Source organism: Oreochromis aureus, linkage group 7 (genome assembly GCF_013358895.1).
Source record: "Oreochromis aureus strain Israel breed Guangdong linkage group 7, ZZ_aureus, whole genome shotgun sequence".
Lineage (NCBI taxonomy): Eukaryota > Metazoa > Chordata > Actinopteri > Cichliformes > Cichlidae > Oreochromis > Oreochromis aureus.
Genome location: NC_052948.1, coordinates 47,894,498 through 47,913,334, shown reverse-complemented (window position 1 = coordinate 47,913,334; position 18,837 = coordinate 47,894,498). Strand labels below are relative to the sequence as shown.

The 18,837-nt window shown below is 40.2% G+C and overlaps 1 protein-coding gene across 1 annotated transcript in view; it reads left to right on the top strand.

The window, feature by feature from the left end:
• The first annotated feature begins 10,082 nt into the window (after window positions 1-10,082).
• LOC116331823 (potassium/sodium hyperpolarization-activated cyclic nucleotide-gated channel 1) overlaps window positions 10,083-18,837 on the top strand; it is a 67,683-nt gene continuing 58,928 nt past the window's right edge. Inside the window, exons 1-2 of the mRNA XM_031754631.2 lie at window positions 10,083-10,643; window positions 16,692-17,115. Coding sequence (XP_031610491.1) covers window positions 10,288-10,643; window positions 16,692-17,115 — 780 coding nt within the window. The 5' untranslated portion in view covers window positions 10,083-10,287. The remainder of the gene's footprint in view (window positions 10,644-16,691; window positions 17,116-18,837) is intronic.

Below are 18,837 nucleotides of genomic sequence, written 5' to 3'. Positions count from 1 at the left end.
TTTAATAAGCGCTGTGTGCGTTTTCATTTTAAAAATAATACAGCAGGATAGAAATTGATAAGATTTTACTTTTCTAAGAATCCTATTATCTATTGGGCTTATATGTCTTTAGAAAAGTTGGCCTTCATAAGTTAGCATTGTAACTGTTTTGTTATCTCTGAGTCTGAACAGAAGCAGAGTAGAAGAAAAAGACTTGAATGTGACTCATGTGTGGAAAAGCTACAGCATCAAGAGTTTGACATCACTGTTTTGTAATGTGCCACAGTCAGAAAAATAACTGAAAAATGGCACTGATGATCTTGGAGGTACAAGATAGAGTGGACGATTTAGAATCTCTGACGAGAGGGCTGGTTACATATCTGTTTTTATCACTGAATGTAACTCCCATTCAAAACTGTGATCAGGAAGTGTCAGAGTTGTGATACACCTTAGACAAACACAAATTTGATTTGGAGATGTGATCATTTGATTTTTGCAGTTTGCTGGGGAAACTTTGAGATTAACAAATTTCAGAGATTAAGAGATTTTTGCCTCTGTGACATGAGTTCAACTCTTTTTGTCCATCTGCAGTGAGATTCTCCACGCTAAATATGATACTTTCATGTTAGCAGGTTAAAGAGGGTTTTTGCACTCCTGACACATACGTTTGTTGATTTTACATTGAAATTCTGACCACACAAAGACATTTGCTATATTCCTTTTTGTTTACCCTTTTTGTATGTGAACCGTATAATCAACCCTGAACCCAGTAACTCTCAAGGTGAGCGCACTGTATGTGGTAATGAGCAGAGCTGCGGGGACCCTCTTTCTTCTGGGAGATTTAACCTTGCTGTTCTGCTGAAACAGCACGCCAAAACACCAGGAAGCCTCATAACCATTTCAGAATGGGAAAATTGAGAGAACTGAGGGATATATTGGGGCTTGGGGCAGTCTGATAAAGAGGAAATAGGAGGATCAAAAATGCAGAAATAAGTGAGGGCTAGCACCACTCGTAGGGAGGTGGGGAGGCGCAGTGTTTAAACAGGAATAATGAGGGATAAGGTAAAGGATGGATGAGGGAAGTAATGACGTCACAGGTTACGTATTGCTATGCTCTGCAGGGTAACCCTTCACTTCATTTCCCGAGCCCAGGACCAGGAATACATCGTATCCTCTTACCCTAAAACGCTCTGAATTCATCTAAAGTAATTCCCTCCTCTTGTTCCCTGCCCTAAATGCAGACAGACACACAAGCGTGCACACACACAGACGCACATTTGTCTGTCTGCAGCTGGCTATGGTCTGCGCTGTCTGGTAGCTGGAGCACTTCAGATCATCATGGATTACTATGAGCTTTTCCCAACAGCCTCTAAAATCTCTGGCTTTCAACATTTAGGCGATTTGACTTTTTGGAGCCATAATTAACATTTAGATTCCTCTCATACTCAGCCAGCTAGCACTCAGCCATTGTTTTACTCTGCGGTTTCTGCACAACTGACACGTGTACACACATTTCTGATGTTACGAGGTTCTAAAACTGGAGAAGATTATTTGTTCATCTGAAAAGATCATTCTATTAAAATACAGTCCATCTGCTACTGTTAAGGATGTTTATCTTCAAGTGTCTACACATGGTGCACAAGAAAAATGCATGAAATCAAAGCTAATGACAGAGACAGTTAGGAAAAAAATAAATTGAATAGACACTTTAAATTCTGTTGAATATTTCCAGAATTTACTCTGCGAGGTTAACTCAATGCATCCGACAGGTGCTGCAGAGAGAAAGGAGAGGCACATATAGAACACATATTCACCCTCGCTAATGGAGCAGATAATAAAAGCTCTGAGGCAGACAGGCGAAGAGGCAGTGATAAGATGTTTCTTATATTAACATATAAAACAGCAGTAAAGACACTTTCAATCCGAAACTGCAAAAAGCTAGAGTTGGCAAAAAAAAAATACTGCCAACATAAAAGCTTTTGTTTTATTTTTTTGTTCTCTAAGACAAAGTCGTCTCCAAAGATTCAGAGGGATGAAGACCCTGAGTTGTTCTGTTTTATTTCTTGGAACAGATACGTGTGTGTCAGTGTGAACTCAAACAGTTATTGGTGCATTAGCAGAAGCACTTTGCAGACACTTTTGTCTTGAAATGTATACGTGAGGGTCAATGTATGAATTTTTTTAAGGATTATTTTTTAAATGTAACAAACCTGTTGTAATAGTGTAGCAATTACCAACTTCTGTTGTGAAGGAATAAACTGGTTAGTGTGATGAGATATCTATCAGATCACATTAAGCTAGCAGAGAGAAAAAAATTGCCACTTTCTGTAATTCACAGGGGAAAAAATGATTCAGTTTCTCACTTGTTCAAGCACTTTGGCTGGCTGTACAAAAAGTCCAAGCACACACACACACTCACACAGCACACACAGATGTGGTTAATGTTAAACACTTTACTCAGCAAGGCTTGGTGGCTCACTTCATAACTGTTGTGAAAGACGCCACCCATCAAGGGATCAACGGACGTCAGTAAATCCATTACTAAAAATACTTGCCAATCCTTTGGGATTACTACGCTTAGCAAGTGGACACTGTGCATGCCACAAATCTGGAATTAGGCAGAGAAAGGCTGTCAATGGTGCATCAACACCTGATCCACTGTCTAGGCATATGCGTGCCCGGGGCAAAGGTGTCGTTAAGTGTGTCACTTCAACTGACCTGCACCATATGGTACACTGAACTTTGTTCACTTTCTTGAAAAAGGTTGGTAAGAATTAAACTAGTGGGAATGCCACTTAAAAGCTGTAATTTTATAATAAAATGCGTGCTTTAAAAAGACTTTAGCAGTTATGTGCTAGAAATACAGTATGACTGTAAGCTTTGTAAAAATGAAATGCATGCAACAGAAATACAACAGAAAGAATACTGTCACTACAGTTTGACATACCATACCATATAAACTGGATTTGTGTTTGTTTTCTATGTGACCCCCAGTTCACACACACAGCAGGCAATATATGGATCTATTAAGAATAAATACAGTATATCTAATTATTTTTAATTTAAAAGATCTTCAGTTTTTAGAATATTAAACTAGTTTGGAGCATTTTTGTTTTGTTTTCCAACATAATTTATGGTTGATAATAACCCTAAAATCTGTTTTCATAGCCCTTTTCTATTTCTTTGTCTATCATAATTTATTTAATTAGTTTTAGTTCAGAATATGTTGAGCTGCTTTCTTGATGTTTAAGCCAGATAAACAGTAACGTGTGTTGCATAAAGCATGTCATTTCCATATTCTGCTGGATATTCGACATCAGACCAATACAAATATTTATTTGATATGATGTGCAATATAGTTTCAATTATAAATATTTAGTATATTCATGCAACAAAGGCATCACAAGTAAAAACATACTGGACCAAATGCACAAAGCAATTAAAACTGTAAGTATAAGCAGAGATAACCGAGAAAGGGAAAAATAAAATCAAAGCCATTTGAGTATGCTGGGTTGCTAGAGTTGAGTGCACTGCAGCAATCTGACACAGATTGGATCTGGATGGCTGGTACACATACCTGTAGGCCTTATGAGGAGAGTAGGAACAAGTAACCAAGGCAGAGTAGTTCAGGTAATTAACTGAAATGACAAAACAGAGTAGTAAATATAAAAATAAGAATGTCTTATAAAGACATAACTCTGCATTCAGTTCTGTGTTAAAAAGTTTTGAACCTATACAGCTATCCACAGACTGCGAATGCAGAGTTTTCCCATCTATACCATCCATCTCACACAGAAGGAAAACTGAATGAAATCCTGCATACTTACAAATGATATTCACTTTGTGGCAGAAGGTGCAAACATAACAATATGTTATGTTTAATAGGTAAAAATTTTCATAACTACCTAATTTTGTTGCATTTATAGGCACTAAATGATTGTTAATTCATGTTGTATGTTTAAAGGTTGCATGTTGTCAAGAGCTCAGTGATGTAAATCTAACTAAGCTGCAGTAACAGACATTTCAGCATTACAGCATTTGTCCCACTATGACTGATGAAGTCACACCCCACCTACCGCATACTGCTGCTCTACATCAAGCTAATGCATAATGATAATAATGATCCTGCAATTATTTCAATTTTAATTATTGCCACAATTTTATTATTTATAGATTTTTTACATAGTAAGAATATTTTAAAAAATGGTGGTTGACATGTTGGCTTATAGCTCACAATTAAGAAGTAAGTAAGTGTAGCTTCTTTTGGACATTAGAATCGTCCATTTCTATATTTGCATTTCTATCTGTTGCTTTTGGACATTTCACAAATTGGGCAGCTCATTCTGATGATTATAAACCAATAACCGATCATTTTTATCACAGTCATCTTGCTGACTGAGCTTCCTAATGCTCTCATTTGTTTGTACAAGTCAGTTCGCTGATTAAGTCAACCTTGGCCTCAGCTGGTCCCTTTCCAATGCCTCAGTCTCATCCCGGAGGTCCATGATACCCTGATAGTCTCAGCTGGAGACAGACCAAAGCTTTCAATCTTATTACAACACTACCATCTTCCCAGCCCCAATCACGGTTTAATTAAAGTAGTCGGCCATGGGACAAGCGTCCAACGGGGACAAGTGAATTAGTAGTCACGTCTGGCCCAAGAGGTGGAAGATTTGTGTTTTTTAATTTGTGTTAGTTATTAAGCTTGGTCTCTCAGATGTTTCAGTGAGACTACAATAGGTGATTTACAGCATTTACATCCACAGGTTATTATTCAGTGGACAAGAATTTGAATACAATGGAAATGGTAAGACTAGAGTTCATGTATTCCTATGTGACAGGTGTCTGCTAAACCTTAAAACAATTCCTGTTTGTAGGAAATCTGGTTTTACATTTAATGTCTTGCAGAAAATGAAATGAGTCCAAGGAGGCACACAGTGCCACTATCCTGAATTCAAAATCCTGCTCCTCACATACAAGGTCTTAAATAATCAGGCCCCATCTTATCTTAATGACCTTGTAGTACCATATCACCCTATTAGAGCACTTCGCTCTTGCACTGCAGGCCTACTTGCTGTCCCTAGAGTATTTAAAAGTAGAATGGGAGGCAGAGCCTTCAGTTTTCAGGCCCCTCTTCTGTGGAACCAGCTTCCAGTTTGGATTCGGGAGACAGACACTATCTCTACTTTTAAGATTAGGCTTAAAACTTTCCTTTTGCTAAAGCATATAGTTAGGGCTGGACCAGGTGACCCTGAATCCTCCCTTAGTTATGCTGCAATAGACGTGAGCTGCCGGGGATTCCCATGATGCATTGAGTTTTTCCTTCCAGTCACCTTTCTCACTCACTATGTGTTAATAGACCTCTCTGCATCGAATCATATCTGTTATTAATCTGTCTCTCTTCCACAGCATGTCTTTCATCCTGTTTTCCTTCTTTCACCCCAACCGGTCTCAGCAGATGGCCGCCCCTCCTGAGCCTGGTTCTGCCGGAGGTTTCTTCCTGTTAAAGGGAGTTTTTCCTTCCCACTGTCGCCAAAGTGCTTGCTCATAGGGGGTCATATGATTGTTGGGTTTTTCTCTGTATTTATTATTGTGCTATCTACTGTACAATATAAAGCGCCTTGAGGCGACTTTTGTTGTGATTTGGCGCTATATAAATAAAATTGAATTGAATTGAATTGAATTGAATTGAATTGAATTGAATTGAATTGAATTGAATTGAATTAAATTGAATTGAATTGAATTGAATTGAACTGAATTGAATTATCCTGCAGAGGGGTGATGCTGTTGTTGGCAAAAGCAATGACTGACAGTGCAGGGGTATGTAAGGTTTCATATCTATCAGTGTAAAACTGGATGTAATCTTAGACACACAATGCAATTTCAAAAAGGCCATTGAGACAATCAGAAGAATCACAAACACATTTTACAATGTAGGAAGCGGGTTATTAAGTACGCAATTCTCTGGATATTCATCATAATATTATGAAGCTGGATTAGATCCCACTAGGATCAGATTAAACTCGCGGCTTAAACTGCAACATACTGTATGTTAAAGTGTTTAATACAAATTTCCATACGAGGATGGAAATCTCACTATTGATCTGTTCATATTCAATATGTGTGACTTTTATTTTTTACCTAAACATGATTAGATGTGTAAAGAAAAGTCAAATAAAATTTCTGAATAATTTGTTTTTCTAATTTTTGACATTTTTACCCCGCTCACCACTTCTCCTCTGGCTGAATTATGGGACAGATTTGGATGCAGGATGACGCTGTGAATTAATCATGAGGTTTGGACAAACCCAAACAAAGGTTTACTCCCAGATGAATGTGTTCCTCCGTGATCCACGTTCTCCACCCGCTAAAGTTATTTGTGTTGTATTTATTCTCTGACATGTGAATGGGCCATCTGTGATTTGCACTTGTTCAATATCAGTATTACTTTAAGCCATAAATCTTATGCAACATTTTTCTCTAGCAGTACCCCTCCCTGTCCCATTAACTGTGTAGTTACACAAGCGTTGTGTAGTAGAAACAGTTGGCATGCCAGCTAATCCAATCCAACACTAACCCAGCTGAGAGAGAAAATGAACAAAAAATTAAGGGATGTCTGTTTCAATTATGATAACATTTGGATCATTGCATAATAATCCACTACCAAACATGCAAAATATCTGAGCTAATGTCCTCTAGTGATATACACAGCCAGCTGTGAGATTTTTTGTTTTGTTTTTTTGTATTGACAGGAAAAGAGTGGCTGCGTGGGTTCAGCTTGGGTATACGATGCCACATTGTGTAAAAAAGTACAGTTTCAGGTGATACGAAATGCTTCTGACAACCACACTTAATTGGACAGCAGTGGCTCAGGCCGTAGAGCAAGAGGTCTGTCACTTGGAGGGTTGTTGGTTCAAGCCCTGGCTCCTCTAGGTGCCAAAAGCACAAAGTACTGTGTGCATGTAGAAAGCTTAGTTAGAGTGCTATCTATGTAATTGTCCAATAAGTTATTTAAAAAATGTCAACCAAGTTTATATAAAATTTAAAAAGGTCAAAAATGTATTTTTCCTTCAGAAAAACAAACATTTTCTCAATAGAGTATATTCTATTCAGCAAAATTTTACATTCAAAATCTTAATTACACTCAATCAAATCAAAGGTAACAGAAGATGGATACACAGTGTTCATATAGAGATGGACATGGTCATCAACAATACTCAGGTAGGCTAAATGAGTTTTAAGAATGCTCATGTGGTAAGGTACCCAAAAAGTGCCAAGAAAATATAGCCTGCACCATAACTCGAGCACCCTGAACCTGGATGGATCCACGGATTCGTGTTGTTTACACCAAATTCTGACTCTACCATCTGAATGTCATTAGAAATTTAGACTGCTTAAATCAAGTAACATTTTTCCAATCTTCTTTTGTATGAATTTGGTGACCCTTTAGTGGTGCTCTGCTGCTGTAGCCCACCTGCTTCAAGATTTGATGTGTCGTTCTTAGAGAGCTGCTCTTCCTGTTTATTGACTTGAATCAACCATTCTCCTCTGACCTCTGGCTCCAACAAGACATTTTTGCCCAGAGAACAAGTGCTCACTATGTGTGTATTTTGGGTTATTAATATCAGCACCTTCATGTATAAGTCCAGTTTTTCTAGTTGGCTTTTTAAAGTTAGAGGTACTTTAATTGATTTATGTTCTTTTGGGTAGTCAACAGTGCCTCTGTTTAGGCTACTGGGTTAACATACTCAAGTGCAGGACTCAACAGGAGGTTGAATAACTCAAAAACAATCTCAGGGTGAAAACTATATCTAAAGCCAAGTCCAAGAGAGAATCCTGAGTAGGAAGAACAAATCCAAAGCCGAAAATCAGAGTAAGAATCAGAGAAAGCAAAGAACACAAAGAGATTAAAACAGATGGAAAGGACTATTCGTACACATAGGGTAATCAGGGAAGTGGAGACAGCTTGGGGATATGAGACACAGGTACAAGCAAAAAAACCAAAACGATATTTACAGTTAGATACAGGAGACAAATTTCAAAGTAAAACAGGAAATACCCCCCCAAAAAATCCCAACAAAAATAGAAAGATGAGAGAACGTACACTGAATGCAACACAGAGGCACACTGCCTTGATAACCTTCTAATGTGACCATAAGCTTTCTGAACAGTAACAGTAGCAGTTTAGTAACTTTAACCTAAACCATGATTTCCCATGAATCTAAAAAACTGTATTACCAGTTAATACCATCAGAAGCTTGTTTTATTTTATGTTAATGGTAATTAATGTTCCTGGTATACTGAACAATGCCATTGGGGACTGGAGCCATGTTAAAATAGCTTTAATGCATTTATAGCATGACCAGTGTATAATGGCCAGTGTCTCATAACCAGTCATTCTTACACTTACAGGAGTACCTTTTTTCTAAGAGTTCTGCACCCTTTCAAAATGTGCATAAATGGACACACACACACGTACACATATGTACACAGTACCTGAGTGTAAATATGCAAATAAATGGATGTGTTTATGTGCCCATCTGTTTGTGTGTGTATTCTAAAATATCTCTTATTCTTAGACCTATTGATAGTGTGGAAATGAAGAAAATCTCATTTCATGCTGTGAGTCTGACATGAAAATCACAGCACTAGATTTTCCCATGCATAAGGCGAAATTTTATCCTTCACAAAATATCCTGACTCTTAGCAGTAATGTCTAAACAGCGTTTCCATGGCAGATGGTTTGTGTGACAGGCTGTCCTGCAATTATGCCATTAAGGGGGAAGCCACTCCCTGTGCTCTCTCACTCTTTCTGCTTCTCTTCATCCACACTCCCAAGCGAGCAACCTATAAAACCGCAACTACTCACTATTTCCTTTTATTAATTAATAACTCAGTTATTCTTTTGATCAATTATTTAATGATTCAGTCTTAACAATGTCAGAAAAAGTGACAAAACATGAACATTTTCCAGACTTGATACCTTGCTTTGCAAATAATAAAGAAATGTATCATAAATTTGGATGTAAAAAAGCAACAACAAAAAAAAAAAGCAAATTCCGATTAAAGTACGATTAGCTGATCAGAATTCCTTTTAACTTGTTGGCTGCTTCTGTAGTTTCTGTATTGCTCCCGTTCAATTTCCCATCTACTTTCTCCAGCCTCCAGTCTTTACCATCCTTCACAACAATTATTTCTGCACTTTATTCTATTATTTTCCCACTGCAATGTAATTCCAGTACTCAGACTCACAGCCTTTCTTTGGTCCATCTTCTTTCTTGGTCTATTCCTCATCCTATCTTTACCTGCAATCCTTGAGATTTATTCTGGATAGAGACCTAATTCTAGGAGATTTACGCAGTGATTCCATTATACATGTTCGGTCAACCACGGTTGGCATAATTAGAGAAAACACCCTTTGGAAACAGCATCAGTGGAACAGTTGGTCATCTCTTAATTTACACAACATGTCAGAATGCGCTCATTAATTCAGACGTTACCTGATTAACTACGGAATTCTCCTACATGGAACAGAGCATCTCCTTGTGGTGCATATAAAAGTTTCTACGCAGCCTATACGTCAAGTTTGGAAATAAAGCAAACTGCAGCAGGTAGTTACAGGAAATGTTGGATCCGATCTGCAACACCTTAAAAACTGCGATATCCACAAGATGTTTAACTTGTAGTTTAATGTGGCCGGTGGCACCCTCTTTACAATCTGTTTCATCCAGTTGGCTTCTATTGTAACTTCTCAGCAGGAAGCAAACCAGGTGCCAGGCGAACCATAGGAAGTACCCAATGTATATCGGTTTATTAAGAAATAAAATAATAAAATCAGCCCTCATTAACTTGTCATGCGTGTGTTTTTTCTTCTATAGCAGCGGCTTCCCCCTGCCGTGTGTGAAACTGTTGGCAAAGGAGGGGACTGGAGACGGAGGAGGGGGGTATCGTCAGCCACATTATGTAAATAAGGTGCAGGAGCATGTGCCAGTTAAACCGCAGTGTCGTGCGAAGTGAGATGAGGCACAGGCTTTGGACGGCAGAAGCCGGGGGCCGTCGGTAGATGGCGGTAACCCAAGAAACCTGATCCACCGGGTTCTCGGCCACTCTGTCTCAGTTTGCAGCACTCGCGTTGAAGGCAGAGGAGCCGAACAGTTTGAAGGACATCAAAAGAAACAGGAGAGCTCGCGGCGCGTCCTCTCTCCCCCCCCCTCTCTCTCTCTCGAGCCGGAGACGGAACGCGTAGTCTCAGAGAGAAAACAGAAGAAACCCCCCCAAAAAACAGAAAACGGGAAAACTAAGAGCGCCATGGAAGACAAATCTAATTCGTTCTCCAGCAACAAGGAGGAGAAGGCGGATGGGAATAATGTTTTTCAGAGGCAAGACTCGATACAGAAAAATAACACGGGGAGCCAGAACCTGAAGGACCATGGCAACTCAGTGGGCTTCAAGGGGGAGCGGGAAGAGACCATGGTTGGTTTTGATGATCTGGAGGGGGCGTCCAGGCAATATGGTTTTATGCAGAGGCAATTTGGGGCCATGATGCAGCCCGGAGTCAATAAGTTCTCCTTGCGTATGTTCGGCAGCCAGAAAGCTGTGGAGAAAGAGCAAGAAAGGGTTCAGACGGCCGGATACTGGATCATTCATCCATATAGCGATTTTAGGTAAGGGCTGGAATAGACACCTGCTCAAACCCCCTCCCCCTCCCCTTTATTTTATCCACCCTCACTGTCACCCTAAGGTCTGCAAGCTATAGCCTCCACTTGTTATCGGCACTCTCTCACACACAACCTGGCCCAAAGCGCATACGCTAATCTACCTCTGTCTTTAGGCAATCAGGCTTCCGCTAGTCGGGGAGGGGAGGGGTGCTTCTGTCAAAATGTGCTCAGTGATTGTGTGTGTGTGTGTGTCTTTCATTGCGGCATTTTTAGTGTTATTATTATTATAAGAGAAAAGGGAGGGACGCATTAAGGCTAAAGGTGTTTCAGTGAAACGTCCTTGGGTAAAGGATGGTGAATGTCATGATTGGAGAACACACACAGAGCTCAGCCCTCCTGACTGCTTCACACCAGCGGCGCAGTGGCAGCTTCTCATTGCGACACATTCCCTGCTCGTATAGGGGCGACCGTACCTGGACACAACGTGACAATGCCATTGCACCATCGGCGGTTGTAAACATTTCTTTGTAGGCGGATGTGAGCCGATGGGCCTGCGTGCAGAAAGGGAAAAAATGCACAGAATGCGGTAAAATCGTGCAGGGAGACGATTAAGGAGAAGATGGCCGTGTTTTGAATTAATTAGTAACAAAAAAACCTGATCATTGAGTCTTATCAGAGAGTTTTTACATGCATTTTTTTAAGCTGACTTGAATGAGGAAATGTGATGGAATGTGTTTGTTTCAAAGGAACCGCAGAAGGATCGTGCCACACTTCCTTCCTCGGCACCCACTAAATGTCATAGTGGTTGATCATTTGGATTTGGTCTTTGGTTTGTCTGATTTATTTATTTTTCCTCTCAGCTGCACCAGCTCTCTGGCTTTATTGCAGCAGAGAGTTTGAGTTTCAGACCAGCTGCCTCCAATTTGCTTACATTTCCATACACAGTAAACAAATGAATCCAGGTAAAGGCGGTACGGGCTCACCCCCCACCCTCCTCTCTCTCTCTCTCTCTCTCACACACACACACACACACACACACACACACACACACACACACACACACACACACACACACACACACACACACACACACACACTCACGAGCTGCATGTTTACAGTTCACCTCTTCACCAATTAAGCATCTCATCTGGTCCAGCCTCTGCACCAGTGTCACCTGGCACAGCTTGGTGGTGACAGTCATCCCCGTTTTCCGTTGTCGCAACATGTAACGTGTCGGGGCACGTTGTCCCCCCCCCCCCCACCCTTCGGCTCCCAGTGCCTTCAGCTTAGAGCTGTCCATGGTCCTGAACTTAGAGCAGGCTAGAAAAATGCAGCACTCCCTTTTTCTGCAAGGCTTTCTTTTGCTGCGGATTTTTTTTTTTTTTTTTATGGCAGGTGATTTCTTATTTTAAAAAAGGTAAAAGGTTACATTTCCTGCTGGGTTATTTAGCTACATACATTTGTTGTGATTAATGAGATACCACATGGTACTCATGGTAGCGCTAAACTCTATAAATCTTCATGCCCCACCCCTTCCAAGATCCCCCCCGCCCTTTCCATGCATAAGAATAAAGATAACTAGGCTATCATCGCCTCAGCCACACAAAGACACACTCATATGTGCTTGCCCCTCTGCAGACACAGATGGACAATGATGGTAGGCAAGGATTAGCACAACACAACAGTCAACGAGCTTAACAGACTCTGAAAACAATTATGTAAGAAGATTGACCCCCTCCAAAAGATAGCCAAAGGGTATGACCACAGCAGTTCAGTGAAATGGATACCTGTTCCACAGCTATTAGTGAGTCAAGAGATTAATTAGTGGTCCCAAAGTGAATGGGCTGCATTTGTTATATTTGAGGAATTTCAAAAAATACAGTGGGGGATTACAATGAAAATCAGCAGGAAAAAAAAGGCTCTGTAATGAGAACATATGTGTGATTGCTCAAGCAGACTGGGCCTTCTTCTTTCTGCAGTATTAGAAAATGTTTCTCTCACTCACGCTGGCAGAGGCACCCTAAGGTTACTTCCTCATGACATTTTCCAGAGGGTTGTTTTTCAGAAGACGCTCTTGTCCTCCAGACAGTGCAATGAAACGACCCCCTTCTATGCTGCTGAGATCGCCTCCTGGCTTGAAAGTGCTACCTTGAGGTTTTCATCCCAGTTTGTGCTTGCGCACAAATGATGGAAGAGACAAGGCTGCTTCTTTGTTGCACGTGGCTCCACGTACTATTTCTTTTCTTTCATTTTTTTATTCTTTTTGCTAGGAAGTCTTTGCCACTTGTTCATTAATCTTATACTGGTATATACTCTTATCTTAAAGTTATGTGAGCAAAAACAGAAGACACAAAACACTATCTTTAATGAAAAGCATTACGTAAGTACAGACCATGAATGACACCAAGCATTCACACGGGCTTTATATTGCTTTGTCGAGTGTTGAAACTCAATATTCAACATATTCTTTGTACACAGTAGCTGCTTAAAGATTTATGGCAGGTTAGTAATATTCATTATTAATAGATTTTTGAGAGGGCCCATGCACGGCCTCGTGCACCTCTGGTTTTGCTAAAGGTGGCTTTGTCATGCTCCATATGCTGTTGTTCAAAGACGCTGTGCAGGTTTTAAGCCTTTTCAAAGTAAATTCTCATGTTGCAGTTCTTTTAATTAACAGAACGTAATTGTAGAGTCAATTGTGTTTCTTTCAGATAGTGTGTACTCTAAAACCTGCATTCTTCTGAGTGGTTAGAGGCAGAAATTTAACAGTGTAGCTTTACTACCCCTAATTTATTCCTACAACAACAGCCTTATTAAAAAGAAGAAAGAGGCGAGTAAAGCTAGTTTCAAGTATTTAATCAAGCTTGAACAAATCTTTTCCCACATGTTCTGTTTTACTCATCTCGTCATTCGTAGATGACTCTGACATCCTTTTTTTTTTTAAACCAAAGTCTTTCTGTTTTTCTCTCTGAGCATGTGTCGTGCTGTACCACGGTGTACCTGTTACATTGTAGACTGGATTGGGCCGGGTTGTGCTGAGTAGGATCATGTGGACTTCATTGTGTTGCTTGGCAGGAGTGGGTCTGGCATTGATCATGATGGATCACTTGTTGTAAGAAGGAAACCTACAAGACAAAATGTGCCGGCTTGATTCGAAGCAGATTTTTTTTTACTTTCTTGTGATTAATCTGCCTCAGCTGGATTATTAGAGGCTCACTGCTTCCCCTTTTGGGGTTCTGTAGCTTCCAGCTCTTGTTATAAGTGGAGCATATTGTCTCAAAGTATTTTTTCTTCGATACACTCAAATCGCATACGCTTTTTTTCTAGTTCATGCTGCGTGAATACATCCGGCAGAGTGACCAGAGTGCCACAGTTTCTCCGTTGCTGCAGAGCCTACAGTGTTTGGGAAATGTCTCCCATTTTAAACAGTCACAACAGCAGCGTGTTATAGCATTCAGACCAAGTTTTTTTAAATTGATTGTAAACTCGGGATAAAAGATGATTAGCAGAGTGCACATTTCATCTGGATGTGAATCCATAGCTGGGACGGGGCTTGAGTGCTGAAATGGGCTGGAAGGGGAGGCTGTACTCTGACAGCACCGGGTGAATGTGGAAGTAGAGTACTTTAGCTGGGGCCCGAATGCATTGCTAGTGTTGGTGCTGCAGTTACAGTTAAGTGCACTGCGCTCGGTTACTGGTTTAGCTGGGGTGCTTTCTTAGAAGTGGCACATTAGGCCAAAAGCTTAAGCTTAATGCAGTATCAGAGCTGCCTCTGTGACTAGGTCAGTAAAACAAAAGAGCCCACCTGCACTGGTCTTACCATAAATAAAAAAACTGTTTTTGGCATTTAAACTTCCAAATTAGTATTTTCATTATTTCAATCTGATAACTTAACCTAAAATGAGTAGTTTATTACAGAAGCAGAATACAGTTAGACTTTGGTACCTATGCCCCTGGGAGTGATCTGAGGCACATAGAGGAGGATGGTGGGGTGGTAGAGGGGCTAGCACACCATGCTGTGTGGGCCAATGCACTGATGCGTCAAAGGGAGAGTTTTGAAGTTACATACTCTGTTGTTTTTGACTTTGGTATGTGATGAGTTACATGTAAACTCTAGTAGCATTGGGGTTTCACTCCATTTGACAGATTTCTTGTATTCTTCTTCCTGATGACAAATATTTCAAGGTTGCTTAATGTAAATCTTGAACTCACATTTTTGTGTATTATTTATTATTTAACTATTTTTGCTCTACCGTTGTTCCCTTTTTTTAACTATAAATATGTTTGTGTTCATTGATTTTCTATCATCCTTGATCCCCTTAGATTAAAGTTGAAAAAGATTAGTCATGGTAGCCTCTTCTGTAAAACTGAAATATAAACAATTACAAGAAGAAAAAAGTCACACACAGCATGACATATCGGGTCAATAAGCTTCAGCTTATTGAAAGGTTGATACAATGGCACACGTGCTAAAAACTATAAAAGCACAGCTTTTGTATGTTTTTTTTTTTAATGCGCTCTTATGACTCATAATGCTATAGCTCGGTCCTCGTGCGCATTGTACTTGTTGCGTAACTTTGTTGTTATTGTGCTGACCTGAGAGGACTCAGTTTGCATCATGGGTTAGCATGAACTCAACGAGCTCAGCAGTTCAATATCTGCTGGGGTAAAAATACCTATTGTGGACCTTATCAGCCACCTCAATGTTTAGTTGAAGTGAAGACAGTTATCAGACATATGATCTGTGGGTATTTATAAAGCCAAGGGCTCGGCTTAATTTATTGAAACAGATCCATTACTGGGTGGCAAGTCTGCCAGACAGGCATCCGGCCAGCCAGTTCATTTCTACCTTCAACAACAACGTGATGGTCAGCAAGGCAGAGCAAAGGCAGGCAGTCAGGGTGCGGGGATAACGTCAGTGGAGAGTTTTTAGAGTGAGATAGGATTGCTGAAAGCATCTATTTTCATTCATGGTTGTCTGGCCTTTACTCGGGGCCCAGAACACTTTGTGAAAAGAGCAGGGTGCTGATGAATTACTTCTGGCTCTGTTCATCGAAAGGCAGAGGGCAGGGACATTAACACAGCCAGGAAGGATGGAGAGGGTCTCAGTCTAAAGGGCCCTTAATACATATAGTAATCGATAGCAGTACATTACTGGATGTCCTTGAATCGTAATTAACTTTGAGCCAGAGAGTTTTGGTACGAACTCAAGTATATACTTCTCGGAGCGAGATCTTAAGCTTGCATGTAAGAGCCTTTCCAGATCTGAGCTGAAAGATTATCTAATATTGTCGGCTGTTTAGATACTTGGGAAACATGTTGCATGTTATCTGCTGATAGCAGAAGTGGCAGCGTAAGATCTATCAGGCTGTATACCTCTGCAGGCTGAAGCACTGGCTAGGCTGCAGTGAAGAGTTTCACAGGCAGTGACTGATGTCAGAAGGTGGCTACTGCTGACTTTTATAATCCCCTTACCTCTCTGCTTCCCACATGAAGTTGGAGTTGGAGCAAACTGGCGTTATAGCTATCGTAATGAAACTTGTTTCACACTTTCCCTCCTTTCCCTCAGAATGAATTGAGTTATCGCTGATATGTAACCTTTTAAATGTTCTAATAAAAGAAGGGGATGTAGCTTCGTGCTCTTGAAGCTTATCCCATTTGTAGGCAGCAGAGTATTTGAGCAAGTTCAGATTGAATAAGAGGCCCAGCTAATGTTAGAAAGTCATGTGACCTGACATGGTAAATACTGTATTTAAATGTCAGAAGAGAGCAGAGTAATCGGGCATTTTTTAAAGCAGAGCTTTATAAATCAACATTGTGCAGTGCTGCTCTTTTCTGGGACTGTTCTACCTTTTCATAAGACATGCAGTGACAGAGTGAACAGTCACCTCTGACCGTATGCTATGCACTGGGATAAACAGAATTATACATATAAACAATATCGGCAGAAGAAGCAGAAAAGAAGCATGATTTCTTTTTCCCTGTGGACTTCAGTTTTGTGGCTACAGCATGTTTTATCCCTTGCATTACTCATTTGTTTCGGTTTTTCCACAGGTTCTACTGGGACTTGATAATGCTCATCATGATGATGGGGAATCTAATCATCATTCCTGTGGGAATAACCTTCTTCTCAGAGCAGACTACAACCACCTGGCTGGTCTTCAACGTGGCTTCGGACACCATCTTCCTGGTGGACCTGGTCATGAACTTCAGAACGGGGATCGTCAATGAGGAGAGCTCAGAGATCATCCTCGATCCCAAAGTCATCAAGATGAATTACCTGAAGAGCTGGTTCGTCGTGGACTTCCTTTCCTCCATTCCAGTGGATTATATATTTTTGATAGTGGAGAAAGGCTTTGACTCAGAGGTATATAAAACAGCCCGCGCCCTGCGAATCGTCCGCTTCACCAAGATCCTCAGTCTTCTGCGTCTGCTAAGACTGTCCCGACTCATCAGATACATACATCAGTGGGAGGAGGTGCGTATATATTTGTCTTTGTCACATAAATAAACAAAGTTGTGCGGTCTCTTACTGTGATTGGGTGGGGTCCTTGCTTGGGATTAGTCAGGAGACTTACCTTATCTGTAGGTAACTAGTGTAATCAGTTTCAGTTCAATGATGGGTGAAATTAATTTGAAATCTGAAATCAGAGCAGATCCTCTCAATAGGAGAAAAATACTGCACGTCAACCAGGTAAGGAAATCCCAAACAGCTGATTCTGTTCATCTGGATGTAGCGTTTTCAGTGGTGAAGCGTGACCAGAGACTGAAGAAGGTGGATGAGTGATGAAGTGTTTCGCCACTGAAATCGCTACGTCCAAATGAACAGAATCAACGTTTTGGGAACACATTTAACAGTTTACCATTCCAGTGTTCTCCAGTGTAAAAAGATGAATCTGAGGCATAGTGAGCAACCTTCTTAATAGTTTAACTGTAGTGGATTTTGTGTAAATATCACAAGGTTATACCCAAAGGATATCACAGAGAGTGATGCATTACTTACCCACTATTGAGTCACTGCATGTCTCACACTTTTTCCAACCTGAATCCAGTGTTCTCATCCTTCTCCTAAGGACTAAGTAACTACACATCATCATGACCCTATCATTTCAGCTAGTGGATCCAGTTTAGATATCATAGAAAGTCATTACCGTGTGTACGATTTCATAGTTAAAATGTAAATAGGTGAACATAACGCTGTCATTTTTAATCAACTTGACTCTCTCTTATTTTAAATGTCCTTGCAGCAAAGCGTCAGGGACACGTTCCTCCATTATTGTTATACTTGCTGTTAGTCACGCTGTTTTAGATTGTTTGATATGCACGGAGTGTATTAAAAATATATCAGCAGCAAGAGGAGTGCAACAAGGCATAATGTGCTATGTGCATGGACTGTATATAAAAGATGGATGCAGCCTCCAGGTTTGAAAAGTGGAATTTGTATGAAAGTATACGGGAAGGTTATAGGGAGTAGATGACGCTGCTGGTTCATGTGTCATTTAACAGCTCAGTAAGCCCATTCTTAATTAATCTAGTGCCTCATTTGCTAGCTTCAGTCCATCTTTATTCTACAGTATTGTGCTTATTTTGTAATTTATGGTTAAATTATGTAAGATATACCTGCAGGTGGGGCTACCTTGTGCCTTACACATTTGCCACTATATTATATGAGCATCCAACATTCTTGGTTTGTCATTTGGAGAAATCAAGAAATCATTACATTTGGTTTAAAGTGAACAAAACAAACAAACCAAAAATACTTAACTACTTACCAAAAGTAGTTAACAAAACTGGAATCTGTAAACCAGAGATGATAAACTCATTTTTCATTGTGGGCCACATACTGCCCAGTTTGAGCCTTAGAGTGCCAGAGCAGTGACTATCCCCCATCTGTCAGTGCAAAGATGTTTAACTACACAGCCCTGAGATATGTTAATATAAGACAAAGAATTCAATTTTAACAGCACATTTCGGTTTTTCCTCGTGATAAAGAAATGCTGCTGTAGCAAATAAAAGAAATGTGTCAGCCACATTCTTTGGGCTTAAGTTGTAAGAAATACAAGCGTCAAGTTACAGAAAATGTTCTGGTAGCTCGTTGCCCAGACTGCTCTGTAATTATAAAACAGAGAGTTTAATTGTTTAATTCACAGAAATTCCTTTTTTTTAACTGCATTAATAAAATGCATAAAATTCTGTAACA